Source organism: Capsicum annuum, chromosome 1, assembly GCF_002878395.1.
Source record: "Capsicum annuum cultivar UCD-10X-F1 chromosome 1, UCD10Xv1.1, whole genome shotgun sequence".
Lineage (NCBI taxonomy): Eukaryota > Viridiplantae > Streptophyta > Magnoliopsida > Solanales > Solanaceae > Capsicum > Capsicum annuum.
Genome location: NC_061111.1, coordinates 217783976 through 217809822, shown reverse-complemented (window position 1 = coordinate 217809822; position 25847 = coordinate 217783976). Strand labels below are relative to the sequence as shown.

Here is a 25847-nt window from a genome sequence, read left to right as displayed (position 1 = left end):
GTATAAAAGACATATTCTGACCAATCAAATATAGCTATGTCACTTAAATTTGATTCACCGAGAAGAGTTAATCTTTATCCCAATTTTTTCATCCTAGAAGCTAAGTTACAAATATTCTGACACTCACATATTTCTCTAGATATCAAGACGAAGATTCAGGATAAGGCTCAAACGCTCTTGAATTCAAATATACGTTAAGATCAAGCTTCAAACCCCCAAATTCAAGTATAAGTTAAGATCAAATCCGCTAAATTCAAGATCAAACTCAAAAATCCTTAAATTTGTTTTTGAAAAAAAAATCAAGCAACTCATAGAAATTATAAAATTCAATATGTTTAAATTCAAGTACTACTATTGATGTGATACTTTTATCTTAATTATTATTCTTGCCACGAATTTTATTGTCTACAAATATATCTCTGAGTGAGATGAGATGAGAAAATCAAAACCAAATTTGATTACAGAGGTTTATAATATAACCAACGTCTCAACATAGTCAAGCATTCAGCAGGATTCCATTCTGGAGCAGTATGACCTGATCCCTGCAAGCAGAAGTAATATTTTTCAACTTATTTTTGAAAGCTAGGGTGTGTTTGGTATAAAGAAAAAAGATTTCTTGTGAAATTATTTTTGAAAAATAAATAATTTTTTTTTACTTATCATTTGATATTTGATAAGCAGAAAATTTCGTCCAAATACCATTTATATTGTAATTTTGGAAAACAATAATGGGGTGGAGATTAGGGGATCGGGGTATGGTGTCTAAGAGGGGGTGGAGGAGTGAAGGAGGGGTGTGCTGAAGAATAGGAAGAAGACAATTAATGTGGAATATTATCTAAGGAACTTATTTTTCTTATTTCTATTAGAAAAGTCATTTTTTTTTTTATTTAAGAAAACTTATCTTAATTAAAAAAAAATTAACCAATCAAACATCAAAAAATTGAAAAATATTTTCCCTCATACCAAACACACCCTAGAAGAAATTATAGCCAATGATAGAAAAAGATTAAAGACTTCTTACCTTCACCGTAGCATATGTCATTCTATTGGAATAGGTTTTTGTATACCTATATAACAAGCACAATAAAATTAAATGTCCTAAGTATTCTGAAAAAAGTACTTACTCGCAGATATACTGCTTACATCAAATTAATATATAAAAAGAATTCATTTTTATATGCATTTCTATTATTTAACCACCGTTAATTAATACATACTTCCACATCAACTTATCACTTAATCATATTATATTAATATAATTTGATGTAGCTAACAAATGTAAATAAATTGTATAAATTTTTTCCGTCTTTTATAAAGTTAGTGAACTTACCCTGCAATTTGACCACCAAATGTCCATGGCCTCCACTCCTCAATGATGGAGTAGTTCAAAGACTTTATCCATGCTTGAGTTGATTGAAATGTCACAGTTAAGTCATGGTCACCGCTGTTCAGAATAAATTTCATTTAATTATATTCTTGATTATGTTTGATTGATAATTATGTCAAGTTTCAAAGCATGCAAAACTTTTACTCTCTATGGAATAATTAAAATTTTGAGATTTAAAATTTTAAACTTTGATTTCGAATTTAGACGTAGAAATTTTATATTTTTTAAAATAAATTCTATATTTCAAAAGTATGTAAAAAATATGATAAATTACAATAATTAACAAGTCATTATATTCAAAAAGAATATTAAAAGTTTTCGCTAAAGAAAATTTTTAATTAACTCTCGAAATTTTAGTTTTTTTTTTTTTTTGGAATTTCTAGGAAAACCCGGCCCCTACAACCTCTGCCACAGTCTTTGCCCTTCGGGTGAGCACTCTGTGGTGAGCAATTTGTGTGCACTGAGTAAACCCCTCACTGTATAATCGCTCGTAAATCACACAGGAGATGTAAACCGCACTAGATAAACTCTGTGCGACGAGCTAGATTAAGGAGGCATTAGGGGGATCGATACCGCGACCTCCACTTTGGAAGTCACCCCTCAAACCAACTCAACCACACCCTGTGCGAAATTTCAGTTATGCCACATAAATTGGGATAGAGAGGGAGGGGTTAAATTTAGAAATGATCCTAAAATTAGTTGGTCTTGATATTATGTCCCCCCATAAGAAATTCTTACAAAAATGACCCTCATAAGGGATGGTCTTGATTTTTGGACGCCGCTTAATCCCTCTTGCTTATAAAGCAGACATTCATGACATTTCAAGATAATGAACTTACGCAGTTGACCGGAAGTTCTACCTTAGCTTATGGGCAAGAATTAAACCTTAGATATGTCGCCTATAAAGGAGACGTTCAAACTCTTGTCCATAAGGCATTCATCACATTTCAAGACAATGAGCCTGGACAACTGACTAAAAGTTTTGCCTTATAAGCAAACATTATTAAAACTTGTTTAGAGGAAATAAAAATTCAAGACTATAGCCTATAGACTTTGAAGAACAAAAATTTAAGACCGTATTTAGGGGATAAAAGAATCAAGACCGGCCACATAAGGGGACAATTAAGCGTATTTTTCTTCTGACCTGTAAATAAGAGATCTGTAACCTTTGGTACTTAGATATGCATGATATGGTACAGCATCCTCGACAGTACTTGTGTAAGGTAAATTATTGTTGCAATATTCCCATATTCCAATAGTTCCCTGTTTTCACAGTTACAGTTTAGTTCTAAAATAATATCAATCTTACATATTCCAGTTGCCATTAAGAAAAATAATGGAAAAATTAACATAAATAAGAATCCATCAAAATAATAGCAGGTAAAATGTTTACATATATGTGTGTGTAATTTGATATTATTAACTTTTATATACTTGGATCGTGGCTATGATTATTTTCAGCAGAGCGATTAAATATGTTAAAAGCCCAAAATATACCTTTCGAACATGAAGGGCCTCTTGAACAGCATCGTCGTTAATCCAGTTTTCAGAAAGGTGCCACCAATGTTCCTACAATAGTAGTATGCCTTAGTATAGTATAGAGTGAAAGAAATACCGTCAATTTACACAAATAGTCAAGTTTGGTATATTTTACATTTAGAAGTTGGCAAATTTTTCAAAATTAGATTACTGGTCTGAAGTTCATGAGTGTCCGTCCATTTGGATAGTTTAGTAGGGTGTATAAAAATAATGTTGAATTAAGGTAAATTAGTATTTGTTGTGGTCAATAATGCAAGAATTGGGTATGCTGAGATTATTTCTTATGCATGGCTTATTTTGGTGTATCCAAGTACATTTATTTTTAATCATATTTATCCATATATTAATAATTCTAGTGGTGCTAATACCATGAGTTGTTATATTTTAATTATACACATTATAATATTGAATATAATGTATAACTTATACATATATTGATTATACAACATTTAAAACACTGTCAAATAAGATATTAAATATATAATATCAATACTACTGCATGTAATACATCTTATCAAACGACCCCAATTATTTCAATATTCAAACCTAGTACTCGCACAATGGGTCTAATTTTCGAAAAATGGAAGAACACCTAATTCAAGAACACAGACTGGCCACTTGGTGTAACTAACAGAAGAAATTATAGCATGTCAAATACAATTATGGAAAAACAACGGCCAAATGTCATTTGTACATCTAGCTTACAAAATAGTACCCAGTGTATAGGTAATATATATATTAAGCCAAATAATATTATATATAAATACATACATATAATATACGCATGCTCTGTATCCTCTGTATGCATATACATATCTATACACAACATACACATCGAAAGTATATTGCTAGTGTATGTTTTGGGAATATTAATAAATTAAATGGTTGAAGGATACACTTATGTAAGTTTCCCTTACAATATAATTATCGTGTTCAAATATTTATCAACCTTAAACGAATAAAATAGCAACTAGCAAAATATGCAATAGAGAAAAGACATCAAAATCCTCCGAACTTGTCGTCAAAATTTACTTTAGACCCTAAACTAATCGGGTAATTATTTACCCCCTTTAACAACTTTAAAGTGAATTAAATTTATCCCCTACGGCTGACGTGGCAAAAAAAAAAAGGAAAGCAACTGAAATTTTTTTTAAAAAAGGGCCACTTTATTATATTTTATATATATATATATATATATATACTACAACAACAACAAACCCAGTATATTCCTACAAAGTGAGATCTGGGGAGGGTAAAATGTACGCAGTCCATACCACTACCTCCAAGGAAGTAGAGAGGTTGTTTCCGATAGACCATTGGCATATATATATACACACATCATCTTCTTCATAACACCCTCCTTCCCTCACCCCTACCCCCACCCCCACCCCCAACACCCCGTTTCTTCATCTTCTTCGTACCCCCACTCCCACCCTACCCCACCCTGTTTCTTCGTCTTCTTCGTTTAGGTCAAATTTATCTTTTTCTCAAGAACACTATTACTAAGCTCCATTAACCCCCTCCATTATTTTTTTTCACCTTTATTTAATTTTTTCATATGGTTACATCCAATTACCAAAAAAGATCATCATCATAATCAATTCAATGTCAATTTCTTGTTAATTTTCCTCAATTCTTCGTCTTGTGCTTATCAAAAATTCACCAAATTTGATGAATTTAATTTTGTATAATTGGATAAATGAGTTGGTGAATTTGACGCTGGGATCAATCAATTGTGGTTTTCTGGTGGTGGTTCGTTTCTCCGGTGGTGTATGTTTTTGGTGGATTTTCCTAACATGTTTCCAGTGGTGTGTTTTTGGTGTGTCTGGGTGCGTGTGTATTTTGGTGCATTTGGGTGCATGTATGGTGTTGTGTGTATTGCGCATTGTATTTCTTTCCAATGTGATGTGTGAGTGTGTGTAGTGTTTTCCAGTGAGGTTGTGTTTTCAGTGAGGGAGTATATGTGTATTGTGAAGGAAATCCAGTGAATGAGAACGATGGATGTCTGTGTGTATAGATGAATAGGTATATATTCCCCTTCTATGCGTATGAGTGTGAATGTATTTATAAGGAGGAAGGGTAGATGGAGGAAGAACGAGTAAGAAGAGGAAGGGGGTTGGGGATTGGGGGCTGTTGAAGAAGGAGCAGAAGGAATGACGGGGTGGGGTAGGCTGTTGAAAAAGAAGAAGGAGAAGGAAAAGGGGTGGGGTGGGGGTCTATATATATATATATATATATATAATATAAATAATTTATATATATTTTTTGTTTTTAAAAAATATATTTTATATATATATATAAAAATAGTACATATATATTTTTTGCTTTTAAAAAAAAATATATAAAAATAATATGTGTGTTGGATTACTTTTTTTTAAAAAAAAAATTATAATTTCTTACGTGGCAATGACATGGCACTGGTGTGGCACTAATTTGGCAATGATGTGGGGCGTGTATACTTCACTCTCCGTAGTGAGAGTGATATAATTTTTTAGGGTGGTAAAAAATTCATTTTAAAGTTATTAAGGGGGTATATAATTGTTCGATTAGTTTAGGGTCTAACATAAATTTTGGCGACAAGTTTGGGGGATTTGATGTCTTTTCTCTATGGAATATGCTAGAATTTTATGATGTTAAACTAGTAATGTAAAACTTCATTTATTTGTTAATATATATAATTTAAAGAGTTAATACATAAAAATGACCCTAAACTTGACACCAAATTATAACTTTGACCTTAAACTTTGACAGTACACAAATATGACCTTTAACTATTCAAAACTGCACAAATATAACTTTTAAATGACTCTTCACTATTATTTTTTCATTATTTTTGGCTCAAAGATGAAAATGACATCTAATTTCTTTTGTCATTGCGGAAAAAGAGCAATATTGAAGATTTATCAATTAGGTGGGTCAGCCTCATACGAAAAAATCGAGCGGATATGTATATATATTATAAAGCAGAGGACGAATTTAAGTTATATAATATATCTAAATATTATTAATTTAAATATTTAATTAAAGATGAAACTATACTAATAATAAAAAAAATTATAGTTTTAATAAAACGTTATTAAATTAATGTTATCAAGGATAGTAGTAGTATATTAAATATAGTAGTAGTATATTAAATTAACATTATCAAATTAACATAATTAAACAATGTTATTAAATTAACGTTATTAAATTAACGAGGAGCGAACCGACGTGGTTGCCATGGGGTTCACCCGAACCTCCTCGGTAAAAAAATTACTTTGTATATATAAGATAGAAAATGTATATTTATGTACGTATATTAATGTTGAACCACAAGAAATAAGATATTTAGATAGCCTAGTGGCGTTATTTGCTCTTCTTGGGCGCTTCCTTTAGCCTACTGTGCGGGTTCGATCCCTGCTAATGGCTGCTTTTTTTTAATTAAAAAAAAGCTAGGTGCTGCTATAAAAATAAATAAAATAATAATAATAATTTTTTAAAATTAAAAAAAAGTTAGATGCTGCTACTATAGAAATAAATAAAAAATTATAATAATAATAATAAAAAAAAAAAAAAAACGTCGTTTTAACACAAAAATTAAAACTTTGATATTGCACAAATATGACCTTTAACTATTCAAAAGTGCACAAATATGACCTCTCTCCAAGTCAGCCCTTTTAACGACGTGGCGCCGTGTAATTGGATTACCTTTCCACGTAGGAGCGAGTGAGACTCACGCGTGGGGTTGTAAAATCGGAGGTCATATTTGTTCAGGTTTTGAATAGTTAAAGGTCATATTTGTGCACTGTCAAAGTTTAAGGTCAAAGTTATAGTTTGGTGTCAAGTTTAGGGTCGTTTTTATGTATTAATGAGATTAATACATAAAAACGACCCTAAACTTGACACCAAACTATAACTTTGACCTTAAACTTTGACAGTGCACAAATATGACCTTTAACTATTCAAAACCTGAACAAATATGACCTCCAATCCTACGTGGCAAAACGCGTGTTCAACACGCAAAACTGGGCGCGTCCATCTAAGAGCATAATACATAAATATGACCTTAAACTTTGACAGTGGACAAATATGACCTTTAACTATTCAAAATTGCACAAATATGACCTTTAACTATTCAAAACTGCACAAATATGATCTTTAAATTACTCTTCACTATTATTTTTTCATTATTTTCAACTCAAAGATGAAAATGACATCTAATTTCTTTTGTCATTGCGGAAAAAGAGCAATATTGAAGATTTATTAATTAGGCGGGTCAGCCTCATAAGAAAAAATCGAGCGGGTATGTATATATATTATAAAGCAGAGGACGAATTTAAGTTATATAATATATCTAAATATTATTTATTTAAATATTAAATTAAAGATAAAACTATACTAATAATAAAAAAAAATATAGTTTTAATAAAAGATTATTAAATTAATGTTATTAAGGATAGTAGTAGTAGTATATTAAATTAACGTTATCAAATTAACGTAATTAAAATGTTATTAAATTAACGTTATTAAAACGTTATTAAATTAACGAGGGCGGACCTACGTGGTTGCCATGGGGTTCACCCGAACCCCCTCGGTAAAAAAATTACGTTGTATATATATAAGATAGAAAATGTATATTTATGTACGTATATTAATGTTGAACCACATGAAACAAAGCACTTAGATAGCCCAGTGGTGTTATTTGATATTCTTGGGCGTTTCCTTTATCCTATTGTGCAAGTTTGATCCCTGCTAGTAGCTGTTTTTTTTTAAATTAATAAAAGCTAGGTGCTGCTATAGAAATAAATAAAATAATAATAATAATAATATTTTTTTAAAATTAATAAAAAGTTAGGTGCTGCTATTATAGAAATAAATAAAAAAATTATTAATATAATAATAATAACAACAACAACAACAACAATAATAATAATAATAATAATAAAAACAACGTCGTTTTAACACAAAAAGCAAAACTTTGACAGTGCACAAATATGACCTTTAACTATTCAAAACTTCACAAATATGACCTCTCTCCAAGTCAGCCCTTCTAACGACATGGCATCGTGTGATTGGATTACCTTTCTACGTAGGCGCGAGTGAGACTCACGCATGGAGTTGCAAAATCGGAGGTCATATTTGTTTAGGTTTTGAATAGTTAAAGGTCCTATTTGTGCATTATCAAAGTTTAAGGTCAAAGTTATAATTTGGTGTCAAGTTTAGGGTCATTTTTATGTATTAATTCTATATTTTATACCAAATATACATGTATTATACATATCTATACCTATAATATACATATGCTATATATACATATACATACCTATACCCAACATATAAATCTAAAGTGTATTGCTACTGAATACTTTAACCAGCTAAATTAGATGGCCGAAGAATACACTTACGCAAGTTTCTCTGCAATTATTGTGTTCAAATGTTTATCAACCTTAAACGAATAAAACAGCAACTAGAAAAATATGGAATATGCTAGAAATTAATGATCTTATTAAGCTAGTTGGGTAAAAATTCATCTTGGTATATAAAAGTTAAATTTATAATTTAATAGGAAAGCCTTACTCGACATTTCATCCCAGGGAGTGTGATTGGACTCTTGAGCTTTTCAAACTTCTCATCAAGGGATCTTCTTTGACTAGAATGTTTATGCACTTCGGTTGAGTTGGAATCACAAACAGGCTCTAAAATATGGTATTTATATATACCAGTCAATAACTGCAGAACGTGGTGTACCTTTATTAGTTATAAATTAACCATGTGAAAGAATAGATGAAGAAAGATATACACACAAAGATTTACCTTTTTAAAAGTATGAACATGCTGCAAGCAAAGTGTATTTTTGGGATCTATTTCTTGATATTCTCCTCCGCAATCTCTTTCCAATGACTATTGAGAAAAGAACACTGGTGAGCTAGCCACTTAATTACTTTTTAAAGGGTAAAATGTAATGAGATGATGAAATGTTAGGATAGACCAACCAAGGTGAGATGATTGAAATTTCTCTATTCTTAATTAAAAATTTTAATTTTATAAAGTCTCGAAAATAGAAATCATTAATTTGGAATCGAGTTCTTTTTCCCCTTACTGAATTTAATTTACTTAGGATGAATCTGAAAATGTTAGAATAGATCACCCAACAACGGATGAGAGATGAGGATTATTAGAATCTCGATCTCTATGCTTAATAAAAATTTTAGGTTCTATCAAGTTTCTAAAATAGAAATCATTTAATCGTAATCGAGCATTGTATCCTTACTGGATTTACTCTGAGTGAATCCAAATTAGTCCGTACGACAAATAAATTGTATAGCTTAACAACAAAATATGTCACTAAATCTATTTAATAGATTAGCTATAAATTATAATTAAAAGAAATTGTTAACTACAAACGACTTAATGAGAAATAGTTGACCTCATAGAGTTCGTCAGATATGAGAGACATTCCATGCGCAAAAGGAATCTTGTAGTTGTCTAAGCCGAAGAGAAATGTCAGCGGATTTCCAAGGAAGTAACCCTACCATCATTTTGGAGGACAATTTAAACAATTATTACATTATTTATTGATTAAGAGACAATGCAAAACAACGTAATATATATATATATATGAATGTTCCTTTTTTCTTGGACAATATTCAAATAAAATTTCAATAACATATTTCCTCGATTTTAAATTATTTGTAGTATTTTTTTTTAAGAAAACATTATTCAGAAGGGATTTTGACAGTTTTATCCTTATTTAAATCCTAAAATATAACATCTCTTTATTTAATATTTACTTTATTTATGTGTTGCCATTCCATAATTGAAGTGTTAGTAGTTTTCAAACATAATTACTATTAAAGGGTGAAATAGAAATAGAATAATTAGTTTTATCTTAAAATTCTAAAGGTACGATAATTATTTTTAAAAGTCATAACAGATCATTTGAGAAGAAAGATAGTGGCTTTTAAAGATATGGTGTTATTATTAATTATCACCAGAAGAAATGTTTTAGACTTCCTATGGACAAGTAATTTCTTGTGGAAAAGGTTTTCAGAATTATAATGTATATATAAAATTTAATTTCTGAATAAAATGGAAACTGCACGAACCTTAAGATTCACTCGTGGCTCCAGTCCTGCCTCAATACCTGCAAAGTTTCATAAATATTCAAACTTAATACGACATATTGCATTTTTGTTTTTTTGAAATTTTTAGGGAAATTCACAGTTACTACTCTTCGAATGTGCATTGAATAAAACTTGCTTCTATATAATAGCTCAAAAATTACACATGAGATGTAAACTATGTAAAGAATGGATCTTGGGCCCAACTCAACCTCAAAAGCTAGCTACCCAGGTCATTAGGGGAGGATTGCTCAAATCCATACAAGGAGATCAAATACCCATCCTTTTTCCGATGTGGGACTCTTAACACTCCCTACACGCCCAGGCCTAGTTAACTAGAGCGTGAATAATGTAATATGGGGATCCAACATCGATGGACAAAGATTTGAAATGAGATTGACTCTGATACCATGTAAAGAATGAAACTTGGACCTAACTCAACCTCAAAAGCTAGCTCATGAGGAGAGGGTTGCTCAAGTCCATATAAGGAGACCAAATACCCATTCTTTTTTTGATGTCGGACTCTTAACAAATTACACTAGGTAAATCTAGTGCGACGAACTTGACTGAGAAGGTATTGACAGGGGAACTCGATCTTTGATCTCCCTTATGGGATACCACTTGCTGCGTCAATTTGGCCATTCTTCACGGACTAAACAATGTTTATTCACTTAGTATACAATATGATATAGTTATTGTAATAATGTATCAGCCTTTTGTATACAAGTATTATAGTATATAAACTATATTTAAACACACTTTTATATTATCATATAAAATTATATTTTATTATACTTACAAATTTATACAAAAATTAAGTTTCTTCTCCTGCTAACTTCAACTCACGAAGTTCCATTCCATATGACTTGAGACTTTCATTCAAATTTTAACCACAATTTCAAAATGACATTTCAATGAACCTCAATCATCAATTTTTTAAAGAAACTTTCAACAAATCACAAAATTTATTTATGAGTTTTCAAACTTTTAAAAAACCAAAAATAAAGTTTAAAATTTTTCAACAATTTTCCTACGACAATAATTAAGTTTGTAATGATAATTATAAAATCAGTTTTAAGTATCGTGTGTGTATATATATATATATGGGTGTGCGGGATGGATATGCTTTTCTACTTCAAGTTGAGAGGTAAATGTTATAGACATTGGCAAAGTAAAAATTTCAAAATAATGGGTGTATCGTTATTTTTTATTTAAGATAAGTACAAGATGTAAGTTTGATTTTTACAATGGTAATTTATCAATTTAGGTTTAGAGCAGTAAAATTGATTTGGGATTTTCTGTCTAGGGATAATTAGAATTAGATTATGGATATGAAGATGGATAAAACTTAAAAGTGTTCCAGCTTCTAAATTATATTAGCAAAGAAGAGTAGAAAAAACTTATACAAGGAACTGAGAGCAATAAATAAAATTTAAACCCTTAATCTGGAGGAGTTAAGACTTGAGACCAGTTTTCAATAAGTGCACCATTCAATTTATTTTATCATAGTTGTTTAAGATAATAGTAGACATATTTCAAAAACAATATAAATAATATATGAAGTTTTTGTTGAATGACCACGAATTCACGAAAATATACTTTGTGGTAACTTATAAAAAAGTTGGGAGTCTTACCATCTGATATCACTCGAGTGGTAATTGGCACAAAAATTCCACCATATGAGTCTCCTCCTACGTAAAATGGATTTGATTGGTATTGCGGATTTTCAACCAACCACTGAGAGTTATCGAATGAAAGATAATTAAATAAATTATAACATTAACATTGCACATCAACTAAATATATGTTCTTATTTTTAAAAACACAAATTAAATAAATGAGTGAATTGTGCCTGGTAAAAAAATCCATAACCCAATTCACCCAACATGATCCAATCCGTTTCTTTTTTATTTTTCCTTTTAAAAAAATATGATAATTAATGTACTTAGCACAAATTATTAGCTTATATTCTTTTTAGAATTTGCATAATAGTATTCCAAATAGTAATCCATCCGTTCATGTTACTAAAAATATATGTCTGTTATGCTAAAAATAGATGTATAATTATAAATTTTTTCCTAAGATATCAATAGGACAGATTTACAATTTTATTTTCAATTCAAGAACGCAAAAATAATCTCAAATTTTCAACAAAATAAAAATGTTTTACCTTTCGAAGAAACTGATAAGCTTGTTCACATGCTAAGTGAGTGTCTGTATGTCTTCCATTTTGAGTTTGTGAATAGGAGAATCCAGTTTCCACAGGTGAATCTATGAATATAATATTTGCCACCTGATTCAACATCATGAACAAAATCAAAAAAAATATTTCAATAAACTAAAGTTTATACTAAAATTTATAAATAATTATGTATATTTCATTATTCGTACATTTGAAGTTTGTAAATATATATATGCTCGTTTATATTCACCTTCGTGTATGCATATTGATTGTAGGAGAGAGTTGGCAAGCTCCCATTGTATTCTCTACTGTCAAGACGTACAGGTCCTGGAAAAAAAAAATATATAAGAGAATAAAATGTCTGGGATGATGGAAAATATTTTTTAAAATAAGTGAATTTCTTACTTATTTTTTCTTTTTCTTGTGATTAGTAAGAAGTAAAATATATTATTTTAAAAATATTTGTATGTGATTTAAACAAATAGCATATATTTATTATGGAAGGTCAGGGCGGGGCTATGGTGTGGAGCATTTAGAATGGGGTATATTACGGAAAGTCTGGGCGGGGTTATGGTGTGGAGCATTTAGAATGGGGATTACGGGAGTTAGGTGAAAATGAGATGTGTTGAAAAATGAGCTGTTTAGTTGGACTAAAACTTTAATATTTTTTTAACAACCTATGACCTATGAAATATCTATTAATTTCGTAGGATTTCAACCTTTAAGCTTTTTGGATTTGAGCTGCTTACATTTAACATCTACTTTTTATTACAACTGTGATAGATTTTTACACTACATAATTTTATAAGCCACATAAAACTGCTGAGTTAAGATGGACCAGCTAACCGAAAGCTCCATCCACATTTGAATCAATCAATATCTCACCATAAACCACCTCCCTCTAAACTCAAACTATAACGCTTAGGGGTCGTTTGGTGTGAGGTGTTAAAGCAAATAATTTCGGGATAAAGTTTTTTAATGCATGTTTGGTTGACAATATTCGGGATAACTTATTTCGAAACTAATAAATAATACTGGGATAAGTTATCCACACCATAATTTATTCTTGGAATAAATTTATAAAAGGACAAAACTACCCCTATCTATATTCATGCACGGGCCACTTTATGTACGTACGTATGTGCATAATTAATTAATCAATCTAACCCAACCACTTTAGGCGATCCATAAATTATACAAACATAACCATATACATAAACCAAAATAGTAAGGTAGCAATTTCATATTTATACAAATGATAAACATTATAATTTGGTCATCTGGATGGCTAACAAACTATATAACATAGGTAGACATGTTAAATAAATATAAGAATATTTTATGCATCTTAATATTTTTCACGTTTTATGTTAAATATTTGATGAATAATAAACTAAAAACTTTTTATAAATACATAAAATATAGATGAATATTAAATTTTGTTTGTTTTAAGATAAAATTTGTAATGAATTAATTCTCAATATTTTTATAAATATTAAAATTATTAGAGCTTTATTTCAAACTAAATAAGATGTAGTAAGATTTTTTTTTAAATACACACGACATAATCATGGGAAGACACATGCAAAAAAATTAAAGCTAAATAAGATGAAAGTTTTATTTTTAAAATACAGACGATATAATCATGAAAATACACACACACAAAAAAATTAAGCTAAATAAGATGAGAATTTTATTTTTAAGAATAAATATTTAAAGTTTGAAAAGAAATATATATAAGAAAAAGTTAAATAAGATGGAGGGTATTTTGATAATCAATTAATTTATTTTTAGAAATTATACTATGCATATTACTTTGAATACAATAAACCAAACACTCAATAAAAAATAATTTCAGCATAACTAATCTCAGTATAACTTATCCCAGTACAACTAATCTCAGCATAATTATATTCCCAACCAAACGACCCTTTAGGGATTGTTTGATTGAGAGTAAGTTATTTTGGGATTAATTATCTTTAGATTAGTTATCTTCGAATAAGTTAATCCACCATACATATGAGATAACATATCTCATTACTGAGTTATAAATAGTGAGATAAATAATATCAAGGTAACTAATACTTCAAATCCAACACATAATAAAATAATCTTGCATTCTATCTCGAAATTATTATGCCTTTAGAAAACTTAAATCGTAAGTGGGCAATAACAAAAATATAGAGTATAGAATAGAGAAACATCTTATTTCACCTTGAATTATACAAAAAACGGTCCAGACACACCTCAACTTAACGGGGGTCCTATTACCTCCCTTGAACTAATTAAAAGTACAATTTTGACACTCTTAGTATCTACGTGGCACACACATACGCCTACGTGAACCCTTCAATGTGTTGTGCCACGTAGGCACTAAGGGTGTCATTCAGGGGTAATAGAACCACTTTAAATTGAGGTCTCAGCTGTTTTGCGTATAATACAACGGTGAAATAGAACATTTTCTCTATAGAATATGTTGAAGAAGTGAAAGTTGTTCATTACCAATTTCGTTGGCAATTGCATACACTCCAGAGCAGCCAGGGCCCCCGACGAGCCAAAGAACAAGAGGGTCAACTTGAGGATCTGACTCTGATTTTATAAAATAGTAGAATAGTTGCACTTCTTCCGACTTGCCAACACCTATATACCTGACATACATGAATCAGAGACAACACATTAGATTATTTGATACTAACAACTTAAGTGAGCTTTTACAATATTATCAAAGTAATAAGTTTACTTGCAACAACAAATAAGCTTTCAAAGCATCCGACATATAACTGAGGAGTACTGATTTCTCCAATGGTAACTCAACTATCAGATTGAAATAAACTAAAAAATAAAGTAAGACGACTTGATTGATCTAAGGAAAAGAGTGAAGCACTTACCCAGTTTCAAGGTAAAAAGGAAGTGGTCCATCAAAGCCAGGAAGATACTTGACATGAGTACCAGCCATGGTGAACTGTGAAGTACTGAGCAAGAAGAAGAATAGTGTTATTATAATTCGGAGAAATCGGCCTTGTGAACACTTAGTGTCCTCCATTATTGATGCTCTGATAGAACTGCTACTCTCTGAGTGTTGTATTATAAGTGAATGGGGGTAGCTGGGCCTTCGGTCGGTTGGATTTTTTTATTTAATATCGATTTGGTTTATTGGTTTTCGGATTGATAAAAATAACATTCATAATCAAATCGAAATAAATTCGGTTTGGTTTGATTTTTACAAATTCGGTTCGGTTATTTCGGATTTTTATTTCGGTTTGAAATATTAAAGTGGTTAGCCTCTCTTTTTCATAACTGAGCATTTAAAATTGATGAATTTTTTTCAAAAAATTATTTTTTTCAAACCTGTTTTTCATTCCCAAATATAAATAATAATAAATAACTCAACATGGATAAAACGAAATGAAATAATCATAAGCTTAACATAATACATAACGTCATTAATCATTACCTATAATATAACCCTGCATAAATAGTCTACAAAACAACACAAAACTCGTAAAAATAGTCCATGAAACAACATACTTTCTACATAAATAGTCCATAAAACAGTCCAAAGTCACCATATAGTCCATAAAATATTTGAGTCACTAAAACAATCCATAAACAGCCTGCGGCATATGCGAATTTTCAGTTAAATATTAATTGTGAATGTGAATTACTAAATATATATATATATATTATATAATTAAATATATATATTATTTTTTTATTTATAAAATTTTGATTTTTCGATTTAAACCGAATTTTTTTTTAAAACCAAAAACCAAACCGAAAAAACAAAATTCTAAAATTACAAATCAAATCCGATCCGAAAAATCAAAAAACCGAAATCAAAATTAAATTTCGGTTTGGTTTTTCGATTTTTTCGATTTAAACCAAAATGTGCCCACCCCTAAATGGGAGAGCAGCTTAGGCTCGTGGTCTTTGCTTGCCGTCATTTTACTATATCATCCGTAACTAATTATTATATGTCATTTAAATATTAAAAAATTAATATTTAATAAAAATTAAAATAGACATTTATGATACGTCTGCTTCAATCGTAATTTGATATTATCACCCCTAATCAATTATTATAAGTCATTTAAGTATTAAAAAATTATTATAAATTCATCCAAGTATTAAAAAATTAATGATATTTATTGTTAAATTAACTTGACGTCTTATATGAGTTCACTTAATTTTTTTCACAAATACTTTTTTATAATAAATTATTATAAAGTCATCTAAGAATTAAAAAATTAATAATATTTATTGTTAAATTAACTTGACGTCTTATATGAGTTCACTTAATTTTTTTCACAAATACTTTTTTATAATAAATTATTATAAAGTCATCTAAGAATTAAAAAATTAATAATATTTATTGTTAAATTAACTTGACGTCTTATATGAGGCATGCTTAATTTTTTCCCACAAATATTTTCTTATAATAACTTAGCTAGATTACTTCTAATTAATTATTATGAATCATCTAAGACATGTCTGTTTTGTTGCTTCAATCATGATTTTATTATATTACCCCTAATTAATTATTATGTCGTCTAACAATTGTGCTACTTAAATCGGAGTAGAAGAAAAAGTATTATAAACCACAATAATTAAAAAATTAAATTATTTGAAAAATATAATTGACTATCAATGCCACAAAAATTTGAATAAGGAGAGTAACATCTAGTATTATTTGAACATTATATAAAAGTATTATAAATTACAATAGTTAACAACTTAAAATATTTAAAAAATAATTTAATTTATTATATATTTTTTTAAAAATACATAAATAAATTACAAATCACTATAATTAACATCTTTAAAAATTTAAAGGTCAATCTATTTGTTTTGGCACAACTTCGTTGGTCTTGTCCCTTGCCTTCATTTTTTCATCCATTTTAATTTATTTGTTTTTTTTAAAATTTGTTATATATTTCAAAAAAATCTTGTAAATCATACTAATTAATAAATTTAAAATTTAAAATATATAAAATATTTGTCTGACTGTCGAAATTATATCAATGTGCTTAAATTAAATTACAATATTTAACAACTTAAAATATGTAAAAAAAAAATAATTTGTTATATATTTCAGAAAAATACTTAAATAATACTATAGATCATAATAAGTAACAACTTTAATAAAAATATAAAATATTTGATCAACTCTCGAAATTATCAGCGCCGCTCAAATTGAAATAGTTAAAAATATAATTAACTATCAATGACATGAAAAGTTTGGATAAGAACAGTAATATGTATTATTTGAAAATTACGTAAAAAGTAATATAAATTACAATAGTTAACAGGTTAAAATATCAACCAAAAAAAGTTTAATTTGTTATATATTTCAAAAAAAATATATGTAGAAAAATACTATAAATCATAATAATTAACAACCTAAATTTTTTTAAATATATAAAATATTTGGTTGATTCTCGAAATCATATCAGTACCAATTAAATTGAAAGAGAAAAACAATATTATAAATCTCAATAATTAAAAATTTAAATTATTTTTAAAATATAATTGACTATCAATGCCATAAAAATTTAAATAAGAAAAACAACATGTATTATTTAAAAATTACATAAAAAGTACTATAACTTACAACAGTTAATAACTTCTACATTCTATTTGTGTCACATAAATTGAGATAAAAAATATATATATTATGGGCCCTCGGTATCTAGTATGTGTTATAAGAAGAAAGGCAGTATTCTTATTCTTATATTATTTTAATTACTACTATATATATATATGTGAGTAACCACACAACTCATGGTTGTCATGTGTGTTTCTGGGAATCGTTAGTTAGTTTAAGGGTAATTTAGGTATTCTTTGTTTTTTGGTGCTAAAGTTGTTCATGTGTTTTTTTCACTTTGGACAATTAACCGGATATGTTTGGTTATTACAAAAAAAGCTGCCCCTTAGCTTTTCCATGCAGTTGGTCCCACCTTTTCTAAATTATCTTTTCATTAATGATTTTTTATTTATTTTTTAAATTTTCTGCAATAATCGTGGACCCTACATTAATTTCAATTGACTTTTTTCTTTTTTGTGTTTAGTTAAGATTTTTTTTGAGAAAAATAAATTAAAAAGTGTAAAAAGTGTTATTCAAAAATCTAAATATTGTGAAAATATATTTCGAAATATTTGTGGCCAAATAAGTATTTTAGAATAAAGTAAAAACGTATTTTAAAATATTGTTAATAATATTTATGGTTAAATGTCTACTATAATTTTACAATTATGGCAATTCAATATTATTTGCCTTTTAAAATATTTGGCTCTCGAAATTTCATTTATTCCCCATGCATTGGGTCAAGAGAGTAACATCTATTACCTGAAAATTACATAAAAAATATTATATATTATTATATATCACAATAATTAATATTTTCAAATATTTTTAACTCTCAAAATTCAATCTAAAAATCTTATAACAAATTTAATTAACTCTCAAAATTCAATTTGTACCATATAAATTGGAACAAAGTGAAAATTACATGAATTTTTTTTTTGTATATCGCAATAATTAGCAATTTAAAATATCTATAGACAATATATAAGTTTTTTTTTCTTTCAAAAAACAACATATGTTAAGTGAAAATTAAGTAAATTAACAATTTAAAATATTTTAGAATATAAAGAAGTTAATTGACTTTAAATTTTATTTATGTCATATAAATTAGAACTAACCAAAATAGCATTGGGCTCGTGCTGGCATGGGACTTTGTGTCTAGTACTAAATAGAAGAGTGAGTAGGAGCTGCTCGAACTAGGCAACTGACGGTCGACATGCCTGCTTCTAGTTGTATGCTTCCTCCGTGATTTTACTATATGATTCTTAATTAATTATTATATGACATTTATGTATTAAAAATTTAATAAATTTTCATTTAAAAAAATAAAATAGATATTTATGACATGTCCGCTTCAGCTGCTTCAATCGTAATTTTACTTTATCACCCCTAAATAATTATTATAAATTATTTAAATATTAAAAAATTAATAATATTTAATAAAAAGGGTAAAATGAACATAAAATGATAAATCAACTCTTGATGTTTTAAATTAATTTGACATCTTATATGAGGCCCAATTAAAATTTTTGCACAATTATTTTTTATAGCAATTTTGCTATATCACTTCTAATTAATTATTATGAGTTGTTCAAGATGTGTCAGTTTCGCTACTTCAACCGTAATATTTGCTTGACTCTCGAAATTATATCAGTGTCGCTTAAATTGAAATAGAAAAAGAATATTATAAATCACAATAATTAAAAACTTAAATTACTTTTAAAATCTAAATTGACTATCAATATCACAAAAATTTAAACAAGAAGAGTATTATAAATTACAATAGCAAACAACTTAAAATAGTAAATTATAATGTCAAAAAAGTATTATAGATTACAATAGCTAACAACTTAAAAAATCTAAAAATATTAAAAATATAATTAATTATTTAATTTTATTTATGTCACATAAATTAAGACAAAAATAATATATATTGGGTCCATGCTGGCACCAATCTTCGATATCTAGTATATATCAGATTGATATTCTATTATATAAGAAGTCACAATAAGCAGCTGAAGTAGGCTGCTCATGATCGACATGCCTGCTTTAGCTGCTTCAATCGTGATTTTACTATATTACCTTTAACTAATTATTATAAGTCATTTAAGTATTAAAAAATTATCTTTATCTTCTCCTATATAATAAATGATAAAGAAGCAGCTGAAGCAGGCATGTCGACCATGAGCAGCCTGCTTCAGCTGCTTTAACCGTGATTTTACTTTATTATTCTTAATTAATTATTATAAGTTATTTACGTATTAAAAATTTAAAATATTTAATAAAAAAGTTAAAATAGACACTTATGACATGACTGCTTCAGCTGCTTCAAGCGTGATTTACTATATCACTCATAATTAATTATTATAAGTTATTTAAGTATAAAAAAATTAATAATATTTAATAAAAAAGATAAAATAGATATAAAATAATAAATTATTTTTTGATGTTTTTATAAGTCATTTCAGTATTAAAAATTAATAATATTTAATAAAAAAATAAAATAGACATAAAATAAAATTATTTTTTGATGTTTTAAATTAACTTGACGTCTTATATGTGACCACTTAAAAAATATAAATTATTTTTTGATGTTTTAAATTAGTTTGACGTCTAATATGAGACCACTTAAAAAAAATTCACAATTATTTGTTATAATAATTTTACTATGTCACTTCTAATTAGTAGAATAATAGAAAAATATTATAAATCATAGTAATTAAAAAAATAAATTATTTAAAAAATATAATTGACTATAAATGCCACAAAAGTTTGAACAACTTAAAATATTGTTATACAAATTTCATCAATCTATATAATAATAGATATCTAACTTTGAATTTATCAACCAAATAAATAAAATTTTTAACTAAATGATAGAATTATATATAACATAAAATTTTAAGAATCAACATTGGGCCGTGCGTAGCACGGCGTAGGCCGACTTATTTGTTAAGAAGAACAGGTCACTAAGTTTGCACACTTGGTTAATTACCTTAGTATAAATTAGGTGAAATAAAGAGACAGATTATCGACCAAGTGACCTCACATTGATAAGGGTGTGTTTGGTACGAATGAAAATATTTTCCTACAGAAAATAGTTTTTTTGGAAAATAAGTTGATATTTTACTAACTTTTTAGTGTTATAGTAAGTAAGAAAAAAGATATTATCTCAAAATATTTATGTGACATTTAATAAAACTTATTTCCTCTACATCCGTTAAGGAAGTCATGTTTCTCATTTTTAAGAAACTTATTTTACTAGAGAAAATATTCTCTAAAAATTTTATCCAACCAACAAAAGAAAATAGAAAAATATTCTACAGAAAACATTTTCCTCCACACCAAACATACCCTAAGAGTGTGTTTGGTATGAAGGAAAATATTTTCCCTGAAAAATGTTTTCCTAGAAAATGTTTTCTTGGAAAACAAGTAGATTTCTTACTTGTTTTCCTGTGTTTGGTTGGTAGAAGGAAAATATTTTTTGGAAAATAGTTTGTAATGTTTGGTTGGTGAATGAAAAAATATTTTTCAAAAAATACATTTTAATCTTTAGCTAAAGCGTAAAAATACATTTTAGAAAAATATTTTTTGATCTCAAAAAATATTTTTTGGGGTGTGTTCGATATGAAGGAGGAGAAATATTTTCTAAAATAATAAGTTGTTTCTTACTTATATTTAGGAGTGCATTTGGTTTGTTCAGTTTGATTGTTGAATATCAGTACAGTTTTTTGGTTTTCGGATTGACGAAAATGACAATCATAACCAAACCAAAATTATTTCGGTTTGGTTCGATTTTTACAAATTCGGTTCGGTTATTTCGTATTTTGATTTTGATTTTGAAGATTAAAGTATTGAGCATTTAAAATTGGTGATTTTTCTAGAAAAATAATCTTTTTTTCAAACCTATTTTCATTCTTAAATATAATTAATTCAACACGAATGAAATAACCATAAATATCGACTTCGCTGAGTCATAACCATTGGCGTAACGACAATAGCTGCACGCGATAGCGACTATAGACGGCAGTGACGGGGTTATCAAAATAGGTAGTAAGGCTGGGTAAGAAAATAATTTTAATTTTTTAAATAATAATTTTTTTTGCGGGGATGGGGCGTGTGGAGAGGTTGGGGGCTAGTACGGGGTGGGGGGTAGGGGTAGGGGTAGGGGTAGGAGAGTATGAATCGAGTAAAAAAAATTGAAATATGTTTTTTTGAATGTGGGTAGTAGGGGGTGGGGGTCGGGGTAGGGGAGTGAGGGTGGGGTAAGAAAAAAATTGAATTTTGAAAAAAAAAATTAAAAAAATTAATTTTTTTTGAAGGGGGAGGTTGGTAGAGGAGGTAAGAAAAAAGTTTGATTTTTTTTTTAAAAATTCTTTTTTTGTTTTTGGAAAGGGGAAGGAAGTAGGGTTTTGGGTAGGGGTGAGGTAAAAAAAAAATTAAAATATATTTTTTAATAGGGGTGGTAGGGGATGGGGTGGGAGATTGAGGGTCGGAATAGGGATGAGTGATTTTGAGAGTTGTATGAATATTTCAATTTAAGAGTGAAGTTGAAAGAAAGTTTTGAAAGATGTTTTCCTTACTTTTTGAAGGGAAGTCATTTTCCTTAGTTTTAAGAAAAATAAGTTGATTTGAAAAATATTTTCCAAAACCTGTAAGCCAACCAAAGAGGAGAAAACTGGAAAACATTTTCCTCATACCAAACACACCCCAAGCGTACCTTTAATTTCAAACATCTAAATAAGAAATTACTTTTCTCTACGTGAATTGAGGGGTCCTTTCAATATTATTAAATTAATGTTCTTGTGTGTTGGACAAGAATAAAATAATAAGTCACTATAGGATCGGTTAGCAAGTTGGACAAACATAAATAGTCTTAAGGATAAAAGTTTAATATTGCTTTATTCGTTGTTTGGTAACAAATGTTTGGATGAATTGTATGAGAATTAATAATTAGTATTTCATTCTATCAAAGGGCGAAATAATAGTATCGAGATTAGTTATATTAGAATAAAATAATGAAAATGATAAAAGTACCCCTCAGATCTCTCAAACTCTTTTTATATTAAACTAGTAAGGTGTACGTGCTTTGCACATGTGTATAAAATAAAATAATATGATAATCAAGATATAAAAGCAATATAATTAAATTTAATCTTTACAAAATAATTCCATAAAGTCAACTGAACATTCATCTACCACGTGAATTAGGGTGAACAAAACATCAAATCCATTGGTATCCCAAAAAATAATACCAAACAAAATACTCCTATAATTTAGAATTTCACAAATAAAGAAATTTTTATATTTTTTTAAACACATAAAATTAAGGAAATAAATATGATCAATATCATACGAAATAAATAACAGAAATTTATAAACGTGGCCAGATTTAAGGACTATACCTGACAGAGAACAATGAGCGGTTCAGAGAGGGTTAAATTTCACGAAAGTTTTAGAAAATTTCCTAAGTTTGCTTGCTTAATCTCTCTATTGTCTTTTGATGAATACAAAAAATAATAACCCAACCCAAAGGATAAATAAGCGAAAAAATGGTAGCTTAACTATCGAACTAACCTCCCACCTTATTTCTGGTTCTCTATTAAATTTATATCATTATCTAATACACAATAAAGGTGCTAGGAAAAGTAATAAATGAGAGACTTGAGATCGATTACCCTCATCGACAAATATAAATTTAAAACTTTAATAAAATAAATTACATGTGATAACAAAAATAGTAGAAAGATTCGAGAAGAATACGTTGAAATTTTTCATTATTCGGTCTTTTTTCCTTTCTATATATAAAGAACCCTAGACCTGATTTGAACTAAATTAAAAGTTCTAAATATTAGGAGATTTTACACATTACAAATTAAAAAAAAAAAGATTTATAATAATAAGATAATTAGGTTCAATTTACTTCTTACCAAGTTTTTCATTAAATTTTAAGGTTAAAAATCTTGAATTTTTTCATACCAATTTAGGATTACTTTTTTGTTGTTTACGTTGTTTTTTTTTTTTTTTTTTAAGTTAAATTTAGGACTCCTTTTTTTTCTTTTCTAGATGCTAATTTAGGATTTTTTTTTTCCATTTTGAAGGTTTTTATATGATTTAGGACTCTTTCCTTCTTTCCAAGAATAGGGCTTTTGATTTCTTTTTCCGTTAATGCTTTCCTTTTTAAAGTTAACTTTTGCTTGATTTTAAATAAAAAATTAATACAAATAAAATAATTTTAAAATAATTTAAGAAAATAGTTAATGACAATTTTATCTATTGCGAAGACTTTTAATGAAGGATAAAAAATTCAAATTACTTTTTAAGGGTCTTCACACTTTTAATATATTAGTAGTATAAGGTACGCGCTTTGCGCGTGTACCTATATTAACAAATAAATAATTAAAAAATTGATAAATATAGTAGTGAAATTTGTGTGCAACGTGAAAAAAGTGGACCTTTAACACAAAAAGGTCGCGGAAAAGATCTATATTTTACGATATAAAATTTAATATTTATTAACATAAAATTAATTTTTCAAACTAAATAATAATTACAGAATTCAAATAACTATTATAATATACTGATTAAGGTTATTGATTTAGACGATCTAGAGCAAAGGAATGTGCATTAGAACCAGAAAAAATTCATAAAACTTAATGTTTGAATCATTTAATCTCGGGGAGTGTATAAATAAACTTCCGAACAACTATTATATATGACTTCGTCGGCATTAGAATAGGATATATAATCTGAAGATAATTTTAAATGTGAACACATGAAAAAGAATTTTAATTTTTCACTCATAAATTCTAGGGTAGATGTTGTATTAAAGTTTATGCGACCAATTGAAACACTTAGATAAGGTGACTGAAACCAAATCCTTTAACTAATAAAAATGTTAACAGGAATTAATATGATTGTAAAATTCAATTAACACCAATACCAATATTATGGTCTCTATCATCTTCAACAACTTTTGAATGTGAGAGTTCTTAACTGGCCAATACTTCGCTCCATACAATACAATTGGTCGGACTGCCGCTCTATATAATTTACCTTTAAGCTTAGGAGGAACCTTCTTATCACACAAGACTCCCTAAGCGAATCTCTATTTCAACCATCCATCACCAATACAGTGTGTGACATACTCGTTAATCTCACTATTTCCCTGAATCATAGACCCAAAATACTTGAAATTCTCCCTCATTTGAACATCCTGAGAATCCAGCTTCACTACCACGTCAGACTCATGCGACAAATCACTAAACGTCATTTCAAGTACTCCATCTTGATCCAGCTCAACCTAAATTCTTTAGAGTCAACAGTCTGTTTCCATATGCATCATAAGAGAACTGGGAGTTACTGCCACAAATCCATTTTTGAGAGATCTAAAATCTAACCCCTTATCTTCTTGTTCCTGTTTCTTGTCAAGCAACTCCAATCCAAAGTACTTGACTCTTTTGTCGGTATCAGATTCCATGAATCAACAACTTCTATATTCTTTAGTTTTAAATATGTTTGATTTTAAATTGGACTCCATAACCATTGCTCTTAGTAAACTCAAATTAATGTAATATAGAACATACAAAAAATTAAACAAATTACAGGGGACTTTTAGAATTGAGGCAAAGTAATTGATGTATAATTTAAAGGAAAAACATCTCATAAGCACAATAATAGTATATTTAGTGTAAACTCATAAAGTGAGGTTCATAAAGAAATAAAGTTCACACAATCTTATCCTTATCTTAGAGGTAGAAAGTTGTTTCTTAGACACTCACCCATCCAAAAAGAAAAAGAGATAACAAACTAAGAAGGAGATAGAAGAACAACTCCCGAGTAGGTGGTGGAGGTTTCGTGAAATGAGAGTTTGATGAGTTTCGAGTATCAGGTGTTACCGTGCTTTCTGTGGTTCCTTCGTGCTTATCAGCTAGCTTTTCTCTTCTAGGGTTAGTTAAAAGAGTATTCTGAAAGGACTGTTTAAAATCAGTTGCAACTATTAGTCACGTGTAACTCTTCGTTATAACTTTCATCCTCAACATCACCAAATACGAT

The 25847-nt window shown here is 28.3% G+C and overlaps 1 protein-coding gene across 2 annotated transcripts; it reads right to left on the bottom strand.

Annotated features, from left to right (window-relative positions):
* Positions 1-332: 332 nt before the first annotated feature.
* On the bottom strand, positions 333-15309 carry LOC107853975 (serine carboxypeptidase-like 9). 2 transcript variants are annotated; one of them, XM_047408921.1, is made up of 14 exons: positions 15097-15309; positions 14711-14856; positions 12459-12535; positions 12197-12319; positions 11661-11763; positions 10012-10049; positions 9333-9434; positions 8720-8806; positions 8483-8635; positions 2885-2956; positions 2532-2650; positions 1331-1444; positions 1022-1067; positions 333-542 (listed from the first exon to the last, which is right to left on the bottom strand). In XM_047408921.1, the coding sequence occupies exons 1-14, from the start codon at positions 15249-15251 to the stop codon at positions 459-461; spliced, it is 1419 nt and encodes a 472-aa protein (XP_047264877.1). In that variant the 5' UTR covers positions 15252-15309; the 3' UTR covers positions 333-458. The 2 variants fall into 2 exon arrangements, with proteins under 2 accessions (XP_047264877.1, XP_047264883.1); XM_047408927.1 differs by lacking the exon at positions 9333-9434 and having other exon boundaries at positions 15097-15290.
* Between the last annotated feature and the right edge of the window lie 10538 nt (positions 15310-25847).

What these genes read in the sequence shown, in the direction of transcription:
- LOC107853975 (XM_047408921.1), bottom strand. Translation starts at nt 15,251, where the DNA reads ATGGAGGACACTAAGTGTTCACAAGGCCGATTTCTCCGAATTATAATA. An exon ending in TCCCTGGGATGAAATGTCGA is followed by an intron (nt 2,957 to 8,482) that starts GTAAGGCTTTCC and finishes CTACTATTGTAG; the next exon opens with GAACATTGGTGGCACCTTTC. An exon ending in TTTGGTGGTCAAATTGCAGG is followed by an intron (nt 1,068 to 1,330) that starts GTAAGTTCACTA and finishes CTTGTTATATAG; the next exon opens with GTATACAAAAACCTATTCCA.